The sequence below is a fragment of the Didymella exigua genome (genome assembly GCF_010094145.1).
Source record: "Didymella exigua CBS 183.55 unplaced genomic scaffold M421scaffold_16, whole genome shotgun sequence".
Taxonomy (NCBI): domain Eukaryota; kingdom Fungi; phylum Ascomycota; class Dothideomycetes; order Pleosporales; family Didymellaceae; genus Didymella; species Didymella exigua.
Window position 1 is genome coordinate 195019 of NW_022984790.1, and position 12129 is coordinate 207147.

At 60.4% G+C, this 12129-nt stretch overlaps 7 protein-coding genes across 7 annotated transcripts; 3 read left to right on the plus strand and 4 right to left on the minus strand.

The window, feature by feature from the left end:
- Window positions 1–260: 260 nt before the first annotated feature.
- On the minus strand, window positions 261–2265 carry M421DRAFT_64717 (MFS general substrate transporter; the record flags this gene model as incomplete). Its single annotated transcript, XM_033596187.1, has 5 exons — window positions 261–1024; window positions 1075–1132; window positions 1184–1773; window positions 1822–1911; window positions 1968–2265. 5 exons carry the CDS (start codon window positions 2263–2265, stop codon window positions 261–263), a joined length of 1800 nt encoding a protein of 599 aa, XP_033447847.1.
- Window positions 2266–2711: 446 nt separating this feature from the next.
- Window positions 2712–4378, minus strand: M421DRAFT_64772 (uncharacterized protein; the record flags this gene model as incomplete). The annotated part of the gene is made up of 3 exons (XM_033596191.1): window positions 2712–3805; window positions 3854–4225; window positions 4270–4378. 3 exons carry the CDS (start codon window positions 4376–4378, stop codon window positions 2712–2714), a joined length of 1575 nt encoding a protein of 524 aa, XP_033447848.1.
- A 381-nt stretch (window positions 4379–4759) lies between these two features.
- Window positions 4760–6154, minus strand: M421DRAFT_101569 (PEBP-like protein; the record flags this gene model as incomplete). Its single annotated transcript, XM_033586656.1, has 2 exons — window positions 4760–5499; window positions 5548–6154. The coding sequence occupies 2 exons, from the start codon at window positions 6152–6154 to the stop codon at window positions 4760–4762; spliced, it is 1347 nt and encodes a 448-aa protein (XP_033447849.1).
- Window positions 6155–6309: 155 nt separating this feature from the next.
- Window positions 6310–8051, plus strand: M421DRAFT_64890 (ribosomal protein L4; the record flags this gene model as incomplete). The annotated part of the gene is made up of 2 exons (XM_033596202.1): window positions 6310–6405; window positions 6456–8051. 2 exons carry the CDS (start codon window positions 6310–6312, stop codon window positions 8049–8051), a joined length of 1692 nt encoding a protein of 563 aa, XP_033447850.1.
- Window positions 8052–8297: 246 nt separating this feature from the next.
- M421DRAFT_64410 (uncharacterized protein) lies at window positions 8298–9134 on the minus strand (the record flags this gene model as incomplete). The annotated part of the gene is made up of 1 exon (XM_033596155.1): window positions 8298–9134. One exon carries the CDS (start codon window positions 9132–9134, stop codon window positions 8298–8300), a length of 837 nt encoding a protein of 278 aa, XP_033447851.1.
- A 409-nt stretch (window positions 9135–9543) lies between these two features.
- M421DRAFT_101571 (autophagy protein 16) lies at window positions 9544–10269 on the plus strand (the record flags this gene model as incomplete). Its single annotated transcript, XM_033586658.1, has 2 exons — window positions 9544–9628; window positions 9686–10269. 2 exons carry the CDS (start codon window positions 9544–9546, stop codon window positions 10267–10269), a joined length of 669 nt encoding a protein of 222 aa, XP_033447852.1.
- Window positions 10270–10489: 220 nt separating this feature from the next.
- M421DRAFT_170716 (COP9 signalosome complex subunit 5) lies at window positions 10490–11866 on the plus strand. Its single transcript, XM_033587772.1, has 2 exons — window positions 10490–10691; window positions 10823–11866. Exons 1-2 carry the CDS (start codon window positions 10667–10669, stop codon window positions 11842–11844), a joined length of 1047 nt encoding a protein of 348 aa, XP_033447853.1. The 5' UTR covers window positions 10490–10666; the 3' UTR covers window positions 11845–11866.
- The last annotated feature ends 263 nt before the right edge of the window (window positions 11867–12129 follow it).

Here is a 12129-nt window from a genome sequence, read left to right on the forward strand (position 1 = left end):
AGACAACAGCGAAGGCTGACTGACGAGAACGAAAAACCCCCTACTCCCTACTCCACGCTCCCACGCTTGCCATCAACGAACGCGAAGAAGAAACAGCGAAACTCTCTTGAGGTGGAAAACACCCAGTCGCCAGACGCCGTTCGCAAATCCCCGCAAAAATTCCACAATCGAGAAGGAAGTCAGCTCATCGGAACCACCGAGTACGTGTTGCTGAACTCGCGTTCTCCAGAAATGTTTGCAGCCGAGAATAGACCCACTGCCTATCTGCGGTTGACCGAGGTGCAGCTAGGGTATGTCTCCATCAAATGAGACTCGCGCTGCTCCACATCTTGATCTTTCTGCGGAAGCTCATCGTAAGGAAGAGACTGTGTATCGGGAAGCCTTGGGTTGCGAATGCAGAAAGCGAAGGCGATCAATCCAAGGCAGCCGCAGGCAGCGATGATGCAGACAATCCTCTGGAAGTACTTGTACGCTTCTATCACAGTGTCGCGCTCAGCTGTACCCGGAGGGAAGGCGTTCACATGATCCAGCGGCTCACGGTACCACTTGTCCGCAGCTTCGTTGCTTAACCCGCGTATTCGCAGCTGCCCTGGTACAACCTGAGAAAATACTACACCTGAGATCGCGTTTCCGACTGCACTGCCGATGTTGTACATTGACAGATATAAACCAGTGACGACGGCGACATGCTCGTGGTCGGTGGCAGCCTGGATGCTAGCCTGTGCCGCGTATGGGAAAAAGCCGCCAGCGATCCCAAGAAGAACCTGAGATCCGATGATACCGCTCTGCGTGCCGACGCCACCGCGATAGTAGATCATTAGTCCGAGGGCAACAAGGAAGAGGAAGGTGCCGAACAAGATGAAAGGCTTGAGGCGGCGCACGCGATAGACAACCGTGCCGACAGCGATGCCGGCCAAGGTCGAACAGAAGCTGTAGAGAGCGACTATGCGAGTGGTCGCCTTCTCCCCCTGGTTGAAAGCCACTCGCATCACGAGGAAGAGGAAGTCGGCCTGACAAGCCCAAGCTAGGGGTGGTCAGTATACCTCGCTGCAGCCAAGACTGAACAGAACTTACAGAACATCAGGAAAAACCCGATCGCAAGCGCACCCCATACGGCACGATCCTTGAGCAGCTAGAAAGTAGTCAGTGTACTGTTGGTCGTCAAAATTGGCAGTCAACTCACATAAAAGGGTACCATCGGGTGCGGCGCAATGCGTTCCCAACGTATCCAGACAGGGATGCATAGCACACCAGTAACAAGCGGAGCGATAAACTTTGCTTGGCCCCAAGTCTGACCATTCCCTTCGTTGATAGTCAGAGGGACAAGGAGGAAGCCGAAGACGCAGACGGTAAGAACGAGCCCAACGACGTCAAGTTGCCAGAATAAGGCCTTTGCGACTGCCCACGCTCCGTGTTCCTGGACAGGCGTCTTGTACTGTTGGAGGGTACCTGCTTTCTTTGCCTTACGATTGACCCACCAAAGTGAGCCAAAGAGGGGAAGATTGCAGATTGGATAGATGATGCACCAAATCCAAAAGCCATAACGCCAGGATCCGAGAGCTCGAATGTCATCCAGCACTTCGGCCCCTACCCAGGTATTGACAAGAAACGGAATGGCTGGGACATAGGAAAAGAACAGGCGGGATCGGAGGGACGTAGTGTCGGCGACAATGACCTCCAGGATCAGCACGGCCATCGTATAGCCGATTTGATAGAACACGCTGCCAGTGGTGAGAGTCGCAGGGTTATTGGCAGAAGCCTCAATTGCCGAGCCTGAAAATGTGAGTGAAAGACACTTTTGTTTTGTGCCTTTTTACTCACCGAGGACGTAGAGAATGACAGAGGCCACAAGCACTTCCATCCTGCCAAAGACGTCCGCGATCTTAGCTGCCGTGGGCTTCACCGTGTTAGCTCCCTTCCATTGCCCTAGGCCCGTTCGCGGTCGGTTGGGCAAGCACGGAGACCACTTACCTGAGCAGCGGCACCGATGACAGCTCTGCAAACTGTCACTGTGGCAAGCTGCGCATTCGCCTTCAGGGCATTGACAGCAAGTGGCTGGTATGCGGTCCTGAGGATGCTATCCAAACCGTACGCCCATGCTGCGAGTAGCACACCGAAGAGGATGCACGCTCGGTTGGCAGTCGTGAGGTGCTCCGCAGTTGCCTCGATACGGGCAACGCCTGGAGAAACGCTGTCGAGGGAGGTGCGGACAGGTTGCGAGATGGTACTGAGCCGTGCGGATTTATCGTCCGCGGGCTCCGCCATTGTGGTATCTATTGTGTATGTTGTGTCTTGTGGAAGGAAAAGAGCGTAAGTGAGTGGAAGGGAGAGGGTGGAAGGGAGAGAAGAGAAAGGTGGCGAGGAGTGCGGGACAAAGTCGCAGTGCAAGGGTCCATGCGCGGTGACTGCTGTATTCACAGTGAAGTATTCAAACGTTTGCGCAAACCCATGACCAAGCTCCGAGATCGCACGGGTAACTTGCAGCTGTGCAAACCGTTGCAGCTGTGCAAACCGTTGCAGCTGTGCAAACCGTTGGCGACTGCACGTGAAAGGCCTGAACGTATCACCAAAAGTGGGTAGTCTAGATACGGTGTAAAAGCGAACTACAAACTCCTGACTGACATGATCGTACCATGGCAGAGACAATGGACATCAGGTATATATCCTCGCCACCTGAAGCTCATCACAAGCACCAACCCTTTCCATCATTGTCACGACCACCCGCTGCCCTTGGCAAGCACATCCCAGCCTACAAGCCGCCAGACTTCCTTCTTATACCAGTCTTCCACGTCTTTGTCCTCCACCCTCGCCACGTTCTGCAAGTTACCGAGTCGCATCGATGGCATAGGCTTCGTGAGAACATCAAGGAACTCATCGTCGGCCTTGTCACCATACATGCAGGCAACAAGTGTCCGCTGGAGTCGTTCTTTAGCAACAGGGCTCAAGCGAGCCCTCGAAGCGGCTGGTAGGTTCTTGAGACTCAAAGTACGACCTAGCTTTTTCTGACTTCGGCTAATATTGGATGTTTGAGTGTTCATGTGATTGGGCGCGAGGCCCATCGCACGCTCGAGAACCAAGATCAAGGCCTTGACTTCGAGATGTGTCCCCAGCGCTTCGACCTCACGTTTCTGGACTTCTTCTGGGGATGTCGGTTCGGGTATCGATTCAATGTCACCCTCCACCAAGTTGCTACGATGTCTACCGAACGTGCAATAGAACAGCCGCCGACCTACGCGCTCGAGTAGGAGATAGACGAACCCGTCGAAAATCTGCTGGTGTACTGTGTTGGTCTTGTCAAGAAAGCCGAGGAGACCGATGAGCAAGTGAGCCAAGGCACGAGCGGGTACAGACTCCTTGACGACCTTCGCGGGCGCGTTGTCTTTCGCTTTCTTCGGCTCAGCTGCCAGTGCTGGTACTTGCTGGGCTGTCTGTCGTGCGACCGATTCGATTGCAGCAAGTACAGTCTTGAACATGTCGGCCAACTCGCATACAACAAGGCTTGAGAGTCGCGTGTCGTCGGTAGCTTCGGTCATCCTTGTGAGGCCAACAAGTACCGACATGAAACCTCGAGCGCAGATTGTCATGGCAAGCGCGAATTTGGACTTGTCTTGGTCCAGCGACGCTGCTCCAGATGTTTGCACCCCTTGACGCGAGAGCTGTCCATGTCTGTGGGCGACCAGCCGTATGACCTTACCTAAAGCGTTTGCTGTCCGGACCAGTGTAAAGCATAGTGTATCAACATTCGGATTCGACGTGCGACAGAGTTTGTGGGTCGTGAACAATGCTTCGGTAAGGTTGTTGCCTTCTGCATCGCCCATCAGTACTCTGAGTACGAGCAGCCGTTGAAACTTACCCTGCCCCAGTCCATCGAGAAAATCCATGTCGTGGTCAATCTCTTCCTGCGTCTCTGCCACGGAGCGCTCGATTGACTGGTCTCCTTTGAGACGCTTTGCGTTTCTCGCCGGCGAAGCTGCACGCCCCTTGCGCTTTGAAGTATTCATAGCGTTGACAGGAGCAGCATCCAGAGTACAGCTTGTGCGAATCGTGAGCGAGTGGTTCGAACGCTCGAGTCTGCTGTTCTCGTGTCGTAACTGATCGCACTCGTCTTGTAGTCTCTGACAATGGTCCTTCCAATATGCTACAAGATCGAGATATTGTCCGTTGTCCGGGAGGTCAGATGCCGGTGAGCCAGGTCGCACTTGGTCTCGTAGCTGTACAACATAATCTGCATGGTCAGCAAGAGCCAGTGTCAGGCAAGGTAGAGCTCACCTCTGGCTGAGGTACCGGGTGGCTTCGCTCTTATGAGCGCAATCGCCAGCGCAATATGGGCGCTAGATGGTGCAAACAGCTCCCGCGGCGGCTGTGCTTTTGGTGACATCGGTACAAAGGAGGTTGCGCAACCGAAAGCGAACGTTCGATAGAAGGTAAGTGAGGCGTTGGTTTGGGATGGCTGCTTGAGACAACGGCAACAGCAGCAGCTCGGGCTTGATTCAATGTACGCTGCAAATCAAAAGCGAGCGACACAAGCAGAGAACAGAAACAAGCAAATTTCGATAATGAGAGGGAGACGTGTTGAGGGAAAGTGGGGGAAAACGTGGGGTGCTGAGAAGTGGAAGGAGCAATCCAGGTCAACACGCCAACTGCGACCGACTTTTGTCGAACAATGTTACTTCTGCAAATTGCAGTATATAGTACACCCACCAAATACTTACAGCATCTCTGTCGCTAATCCAAGATTTACTGTAATCGTACAGCTGCTCTAACGCATACGCTCAGTGCGCCTCTTGTAGGGCAATGGCTCAACCCTCCTCCTCTTGAACTCGATGTTGATCTGGTCGTTCAATCCAGCGCGCTCCAGAACACCAGCCATGCTCTCGTCCCACTTTGTCCTGAACAGAGTCGCGGTCAGCGGCCTCAGCTTCTGCGACGCAACAAAGCTGCGGAGGTCGAAGCCATCGCGCTGGACAGTGCTGAGCTTGGAGATGTCGAATTTCCGTGCCTCATTCTGCTCCAGCACAACGATGGCCAGGCGGTGGTAAGGTGCGCCCTTGTTCGCCCAGGGAGCAACCCACGGCAGAGCAATTTTGTTGTCGTCGGTGCTCTTCTTGCTGTCCTCAGCAATGCGCTGCAGAGGGATCGAGGTCTCGTTGGGCGAGATGCGAATATTCGAAGCGATGAAATGGCAGCGTGTGGTGAAACCATCCTCCTCTGGGACAGGAACATCGGCATCCACGACCGCGACCGTCACCAGCTTCTCGCCAGGTGTGTATGTCTGCACGTGCAGAGTTGGCATGTGCTCGCTGATGTTGGATTCAACAAAGTCGCCGGGCTGAATGGTCTTTCGACCGAACGACAGATCAACGTCTGCGACGATATCCAGCGACCCGAGCAGGTCAGGGACGACGTTCAGCTGGGTAACGCGCTGTTCTAGGACCTTGCGCTTGAACTCGCGCCACTTCTTCTCGGCCAGATAGCGGTAGATGGGCTTGTTCATGTCGCCTGCACAATTGTCAGTCGAGCTTCATGCGTCCTGCTGTCCTAACATGCCTTGTCCATCCTCAAACTTCCTCTTCACCACGGGGTCGTTGATGTCCGCCTCGATGATCAACTGGTTCAGGTGCTGCTTCATCCTGGCTATCCTGTCTCTCTTCGACTGATCGCTAGCACCGGACGCCGCGACAGCTTGAATGCGCGCCTGCTGGGTCTTGATCTCCCTCAGCTTCTCCTGCCTGTCCTCCTGCAAGAACTTGCGGGCCTCCTGGAAGCACTGGTACGGCAGCTGCTCAAATGGTATCTCCTCGGTGTTGCGCACAGCAGACATGCGCAGGGCAGCACGGCGACGGCGGGAACCAACAGGCTGGACGCCTTCTCTCCGCAGCAGACGACGCTCCTGCTTCTTGTTCTCCACCGTCACAGGGTCCAGGGTGCCCCATTTCTGCATGTACTCCGGGACGTCCTTCGCGGTGGCATCCGCCGCGGACTGGGGCGGCGGCGGCTGGGGCGTCGAGGCGGCAGCTGGCTGGGGCTGCGCTTCCTCACGGGCGGCGGCCGAGGACGACAGCAGGCGGTGCTGCGCGCCGTTGGCGGCGGGGACGTGGCGCACGCATCGCAGACACGTGCTGAACTGCCGCATCGACGGCGTGAGGGACGCCATCTGAGGTGTTGGACGATGGATGACGGGGCGTGCAGGGGAAGCGTGTGATGGTGTCGTTGTCGAAGAAATGTCGGCGGTCTGTGCGGGCCTCTCGAGATTCGTGAACTTCCTCCGCAACACCTCCGCGACGCCAGCCCAGCACATCACAGCCCGCCATGGCGACCACAAGGATATCGGCGCCGCTGCGGGGCGTCTCGCAGCAATGGAGCCGGCTGGCGATGCGGCAGACCGCGCTGCCTGCCCGCTGCACCGTGAGTTGCGCCTCTGAACGCCTCCATGTACTGGTCTAACGACTGCGCAGAAGTCGATCACGTCCGGCTTTGCCCGCCCAATTACCACGTCGGCCGCGTCGAAAGCCGCCGTCGCCCCGACCACTACTCCCGCCGACACCTTCGTGCCCGTCAAGCCGTTCGAGGAGCAGACGGTGCTCGCGACCATCCACCAGTTCCCGTCCCTGGAGCCGCTCCGATTTGAGGAATTCCCTGCGAACCAGCTCTATCTGCCCACACGAAAGGACATACTCCACCGCGCCGTCGTCTACGAGGGCGACATGACACGGTTGGGTACGGCCTCGACCAAGAACAGATGGGAGGTGCGCGGTTCAGAGCGGAAGATGCGCCCGCAAAAGGGCTCCGGAAGGGCTCGTCTTGGAGACGTCAGGTCGCCGACGATCCGATCCGGAGGTGTCTCCCACGGACCCAGGCCACGCGACTTCTCCACGGAGCTGCAGAAGAAGGTGTACGACCTGGCGTGGAGGACAGCGCTCTCGTACCGCTTCCGCAAGGGCGAGCTGATGATTGTCGACAAGGCCATGGAGATTGAGAGCCCTTCGCCACAGCTGCTGGAGCACATACTGAAGTACCAGGCCAAGCAAGGAGGCGGAAAGGGGAGGAGCCTGCTCGTAACACTCGAGGAGCGCCCGATGCTCGAGCAGGCGCTGGAGGAGCTCGAGTGCGGCGACACAATGCGCCTCTGGGACGAGGTCGACGTCAAGAACCTCCTCGAAGGCTCGCGCGTGCTCATCGAGCGCGCTGCCCTCAACAACATCCTCCTCTCCCACCAGGAAGACCTCACACACCAGCGCATCGCGCCCTGGGACAGAGGCCTGATCCGCAGCTCGCCCGCGTCGGACCTCGAATCCGTCGTCGGCTGGCCCGAGTTCCGCGGCTTGATGCTGACGGACGCGGCGGAGCTGAGCGCGGGCCGCGCACACGCGTACGAGAGCGTGGCCTCGAGCCGGTACGCGCACGCCGAGGGACTCCCCGAGGGCCCGAAGCGCACAGAGCTCCTCATCAGCGCGTACAGTCTGCTCGCCGAGGCGAAGCAGCACCAGTTCAGCCAAGTCACGGGGATGCCGTTTGCAGACTACACGCACATTGCGAGCCGCGAGGACGCAGCGAGCCACTACCCGCGCATCCAAGCGCTGGACTACCAGATAGCGACCAAGACGGCGCTGGGCGGGCAGGCGGAGGAAACCAGCCGCGTGGCAGCGGAGCAGCACTACGTCGCTGCGCGCGAGCTCGAGGTCGACAAGCACGACGCAATGTACGAAGCCGCGCTCCTGGCGGCGCAGGTCCACGAACACGTCGCCGAAGCCAGCCATCTCGGCGGCAACGAGGCGGCGGCTGAAGTCGCGCTCGCGCGCGCCAGCGTGCAGAGGACAAACGTCGATACACATGTGCTCGAGCAGCTCTCGGCCCGTCTGGAGCTCGTTAGGCAGAAGAAGGCACTCGCGCACGCGCGGGGTGATTGGAAGGCGCAGCAGCAGGCGCAGGAGGGCATTGTGCTTGCGAACGAGGCGCTTGAGAGGGCCATGGCGGAGCAGGAGGCCTTTGGCGAAATCGATGAGCTCGAGGAGGCGCTGGAGCAGCCTGGTGGGGAGGGGAGGTCGAGGTGAGGGGGGAGGTCGAGGTGAGGTCGAGGTGAGGGGGAGGTCGCGAGGGGGCGCCTGTTGAGGGAAGGAGGTGAGCGAGATGACTAGGGCGTTGCAGTGCTGTACACTGTAAAGAGGTGAGCGAGATGACTAGGGCGTTGTAGTGCTGTACATTGTAAAGGTAGATGGTTGTAGCTGTATGATAGCAGGCTGGGCTCTCTCGGGTAGCTGCATGACAGCAGACTATGAACTGTTTCCGTTCATCTTGATTCATCTTGATTCATCCGTCTTCTTCTCGCCCCTGCTCCTACCCTCGCCCGCCCTCTTGTCCTCGGCCCGCCCCTCAAAAACCACTGTAAGAACAGCGCCCACGGCGCCCTCCCTCTTGACCTCCCGCGCGCGACAGGCGTCGGCGATACCCACGACGGCCTTGAAGACGGCATGCGCCTCCTCCTCGGTAGCCTTGCGGCCGCGCTTCTTGGGGCCGAGGAGGACCTCCACCCTCCGCCCCTGGCGCAGAAAGTCATCGAGCTTGCTGAGACGATGCTTCAAGTCCCCCCCGCCAATGGCCCAGTTCAGCTCGAGATTCTTCTGCGCCGGCCCGACGGCGCCCTTGGCCTGCTTGCGCGCCGCCTCGACCCTGCGCTCGTGCTGGCCGCGCAGCTCCAGCTTGCTCACGACGCGGCACACGGGGGGTTGCGTCGGGTCCGCGACGCCGTGCTCGTCGACGCCGCCGGGCGTCACTTGCACCAGGTGGTGTGTCGTCTTGGGGACGGCGGCGAGGGCGTCGAGCGTCGCCACGTCCTCGAAGAAGGAGCCATTGGCGTCGACGAAATTGACGCGCGGGGCGGCGATGGCGTTGTCGAGCGTAAAGTAGTCGGTCAGCGCGTGGCGGCGCGTGTCTTTCCGCGCGTACGACTTGTGCCGTGTCTGCGTCTGGTGGAGCGGCGACGGCACGGCGATGCTGGGCGGGCCGTACGTGGGCGCAAACGCCGGGGCAAAGTCGAGGGGGATCCCGCACGACGCCGACGCGCTGCGCAGGCTGGGCAGGACGAAGACGCGGTGGAGCGCGCGCGCGGTGCTGGACACGTGATGGGTGCGCGGCATCGCGGCGGTCAATCGCTCGTGGGCGGGCCGTAGACGGACGGCGTGGCGGCGGCGGCGGCGGCTGCTGGACGGGGAGGCGGCGGCGGCTGGACGGGGAGGCGGCGGCTTGACGGGGAGGCGGCTGCAGCTGTGTGTCGCGCACTGGCGGTGGTGGACGTTTCTCGAGGGCGCCGTCCGATGTGCACTACCACCCTCTGTCGGCCGGAGCTTCTCGAGCACAGCCACCGCCGTCCGTCGGGCGAATCAGGGCGCAAACCCCACCGAGCTCGCCCGCGCGGCCTGTCCGTCGCCGCGCCAGCCTGCAGCCTGCAGCCTGCACGCGCACGCCGTCTCTGCGAGCACCACTCTGGATGACGCGGGGCGAGCGCATGCACCCACTGCGAGCGACTGCGCCACCTCACCCGCGGCCATGAGCAACGCCCTCGCCGAGTACCTGTCCGCGCTGGACGCCCGTGACGCGCGCGAGCAGGCGCATCGCGTCTACATCAACGCCTGTCGGTCGCCGCGCGCCGCGCATTGTGAGCAGAGGACGCGAGACTAACGACACGCAGACACCAAGCTCGCCGACCGCACCGCAGCACAGGCGCGACCGACGGCCGCAGCGCGCCCAGCCAGCGACTCGACCCGGACCACGCAGTCGGCCGCACCGCAAGACACGGCCGCCCCGCAAGCCGCGACCGCCCCGCAAGCCACGGCCGCCCAGCAAGACGCGACCGCCGCGACAGCACTCGGCCAGCTCCGCGCGGAGCTGGCCGCGACGCAGAAGACGCGCGCGGGCCTGGAGTCGCGGCTCGGCACGCTCGCGGCCAGCCTCGCGGCGCTGCAGGCGTCGGACGCGCAGCAGAAGCAGCGCATCGCCCAGCTGGAGACGCACAGGGCGCATCTCGAGCGGCGCGGCAAGGACAAGCAGGACGAGCTCAAGGGCAAGGGGCGGTTCGTCGAGGAGATGCAGGACGAGATGGTCGCGCTCCATCTGCAGCTCAACATGGCCGAGCAGGAGCGGGACACGCTGCGCAGGGACAACGAGGAGCTGACGCGCCGGTGGGTGAGCAAGATGGAGGCCGAGGCGAGCCGGATGAATCAGGACATGGGCTGGGAGGAGCAGCGGGGGTCGAAGAGGGGGTCGAAGAGCTAGCCAGTCCATTCGCCGGAGCCAGCCAGTCCATTCACAGGACATTACAGAAGCTTCACAGGAGCTGGCCAGTCCATTCGCAGTAGCTGGTCAGTCTATTCGCAGTAGCAGGCCAGTCTATTCGCAGTAGCAGGCCAGTCCATTCACCAGAGCTGGCCAGTCTATTCACAGGAGCCAGCCAGTCTATTCACAGGACATCACAGAAGCTTTACAGGAGCATTTTCCAATCGCACGTAGGGTGACGGCCCCGGTGACAGGACCAGAATGTTTGCCTTTGCCTTTGCGGTGATGGTTGCTCGTTCACCAGGCAGCTAGCGCCCGAGCTCAAGCTCCCCACCTCCGTCTACCAACAATCCGCCCCCTCACCACCCACGCCGCCTGCACCGTCCGCTGCGCAGCCATGGGGACCGCCCTGAAGACTTGGGGTACGTCTGGCAGCCGCTGCTCCTGCTGCAGCGATCCCGCACTTGTCTTCTTTGAGAGTCTCTCGACTCCCCTGCCCCGCCCTGCCCCGCCCTGCCCCCCGCACGCGCCTCCAGCGGCTGACAGTCTCCAGAACTCGAGAACGCGGTGCAGCTCGTCGACGGCACCAAGGATGCCCTCTACTCGTACTCGGCCCCGGCCCAAAAGGCCCTCGACAGCGCGCACCCATGGCGCTCCGACCCGCACTACTTCACCTCGGTGCGCATCTCGGCCGTCGCGCTGCTCAAGATGGTCATGCACGCGCGCGCCGGCGGCTCGCTCGAGGTCATGGGCCTGATGATGGGCAAGATTGAAGCCCACACGTTTGTCGTCACCGATGCCTTCCGCCTGCCGGTCCAGGGCACCGAGACGCGCGTCAACGCCCAGGACGAGGCCAACGAGTACATGGTCGAGTTCCTGCAGCGCGCCCGCGACCAGGGCCAGCTCGACAACGCCGTCGGCTGGTACCACAGCCACCCGGGCTACGGCTGCTGGCTGTCCGGCATCGACGTCAACACGCAAAAGACGCAGCAGCAGTTCTCCGACCCCTTCTGCGCCGTCGTCATCGACCCGGACCGCACCGTCAGCGCCGGCAAGGTCGACATGGGCGCCTTCCGCACCCTGCCCGACACGTACGTCCAGGACAAGGCGAAGGGGCCCACGGTCAAGGACGGCGCCGCCGGCGTCGAGGCCGACGGCTTCCAGACCATTCCGCTCGGCAAGATGGAAGACTTTGGCGCCCACGCCAACCACTACTACCCGCTCGACGTGTCGCACTACAAGTCGACGCTCGACGCCAAGCTGCTCGAGGCCCTGTGGAACAAGTACTGGGTCCAGACCCTCTCGGCCTCGCCGCTGACCACCAACCGCGACTACGGCACCAACCAGATCAGCGACCTGGCCCGCAAGACGCAGCAGGAGGCGGGCCGCAAGGGCTTCAAGACGGGCGCGCCCGTGCTGGCCCTCGCCGAGAGCAGGTCCGATGCGCTCCCCAAGCTGGGCGCTGCTGCTAGCAAGATTGCCCGCGAGGAGGACATGGGCCTGCTGGCGGCTAGCGTCAAGGGCCGCGTCTTCAATTTTCCGCCGCCGGACGGCCCAGAGGTCGACATGAAGTGACCGTGCACGAGCCACGGGATACGAGGCAAAGGACGCGTAGCGTTTAGCTAACCATACACATACACATCACATCATACACATACACATACACATGATACACACACATGATGCACATACACATCATACACACACATGATACACACACATCATACACATACACATACACATACACATCATACACATACACATACACATCATACACACACATCATACACATACACATCATACACACACATCATACCATACACATCATACACACACATCATACCATACACATCATACACA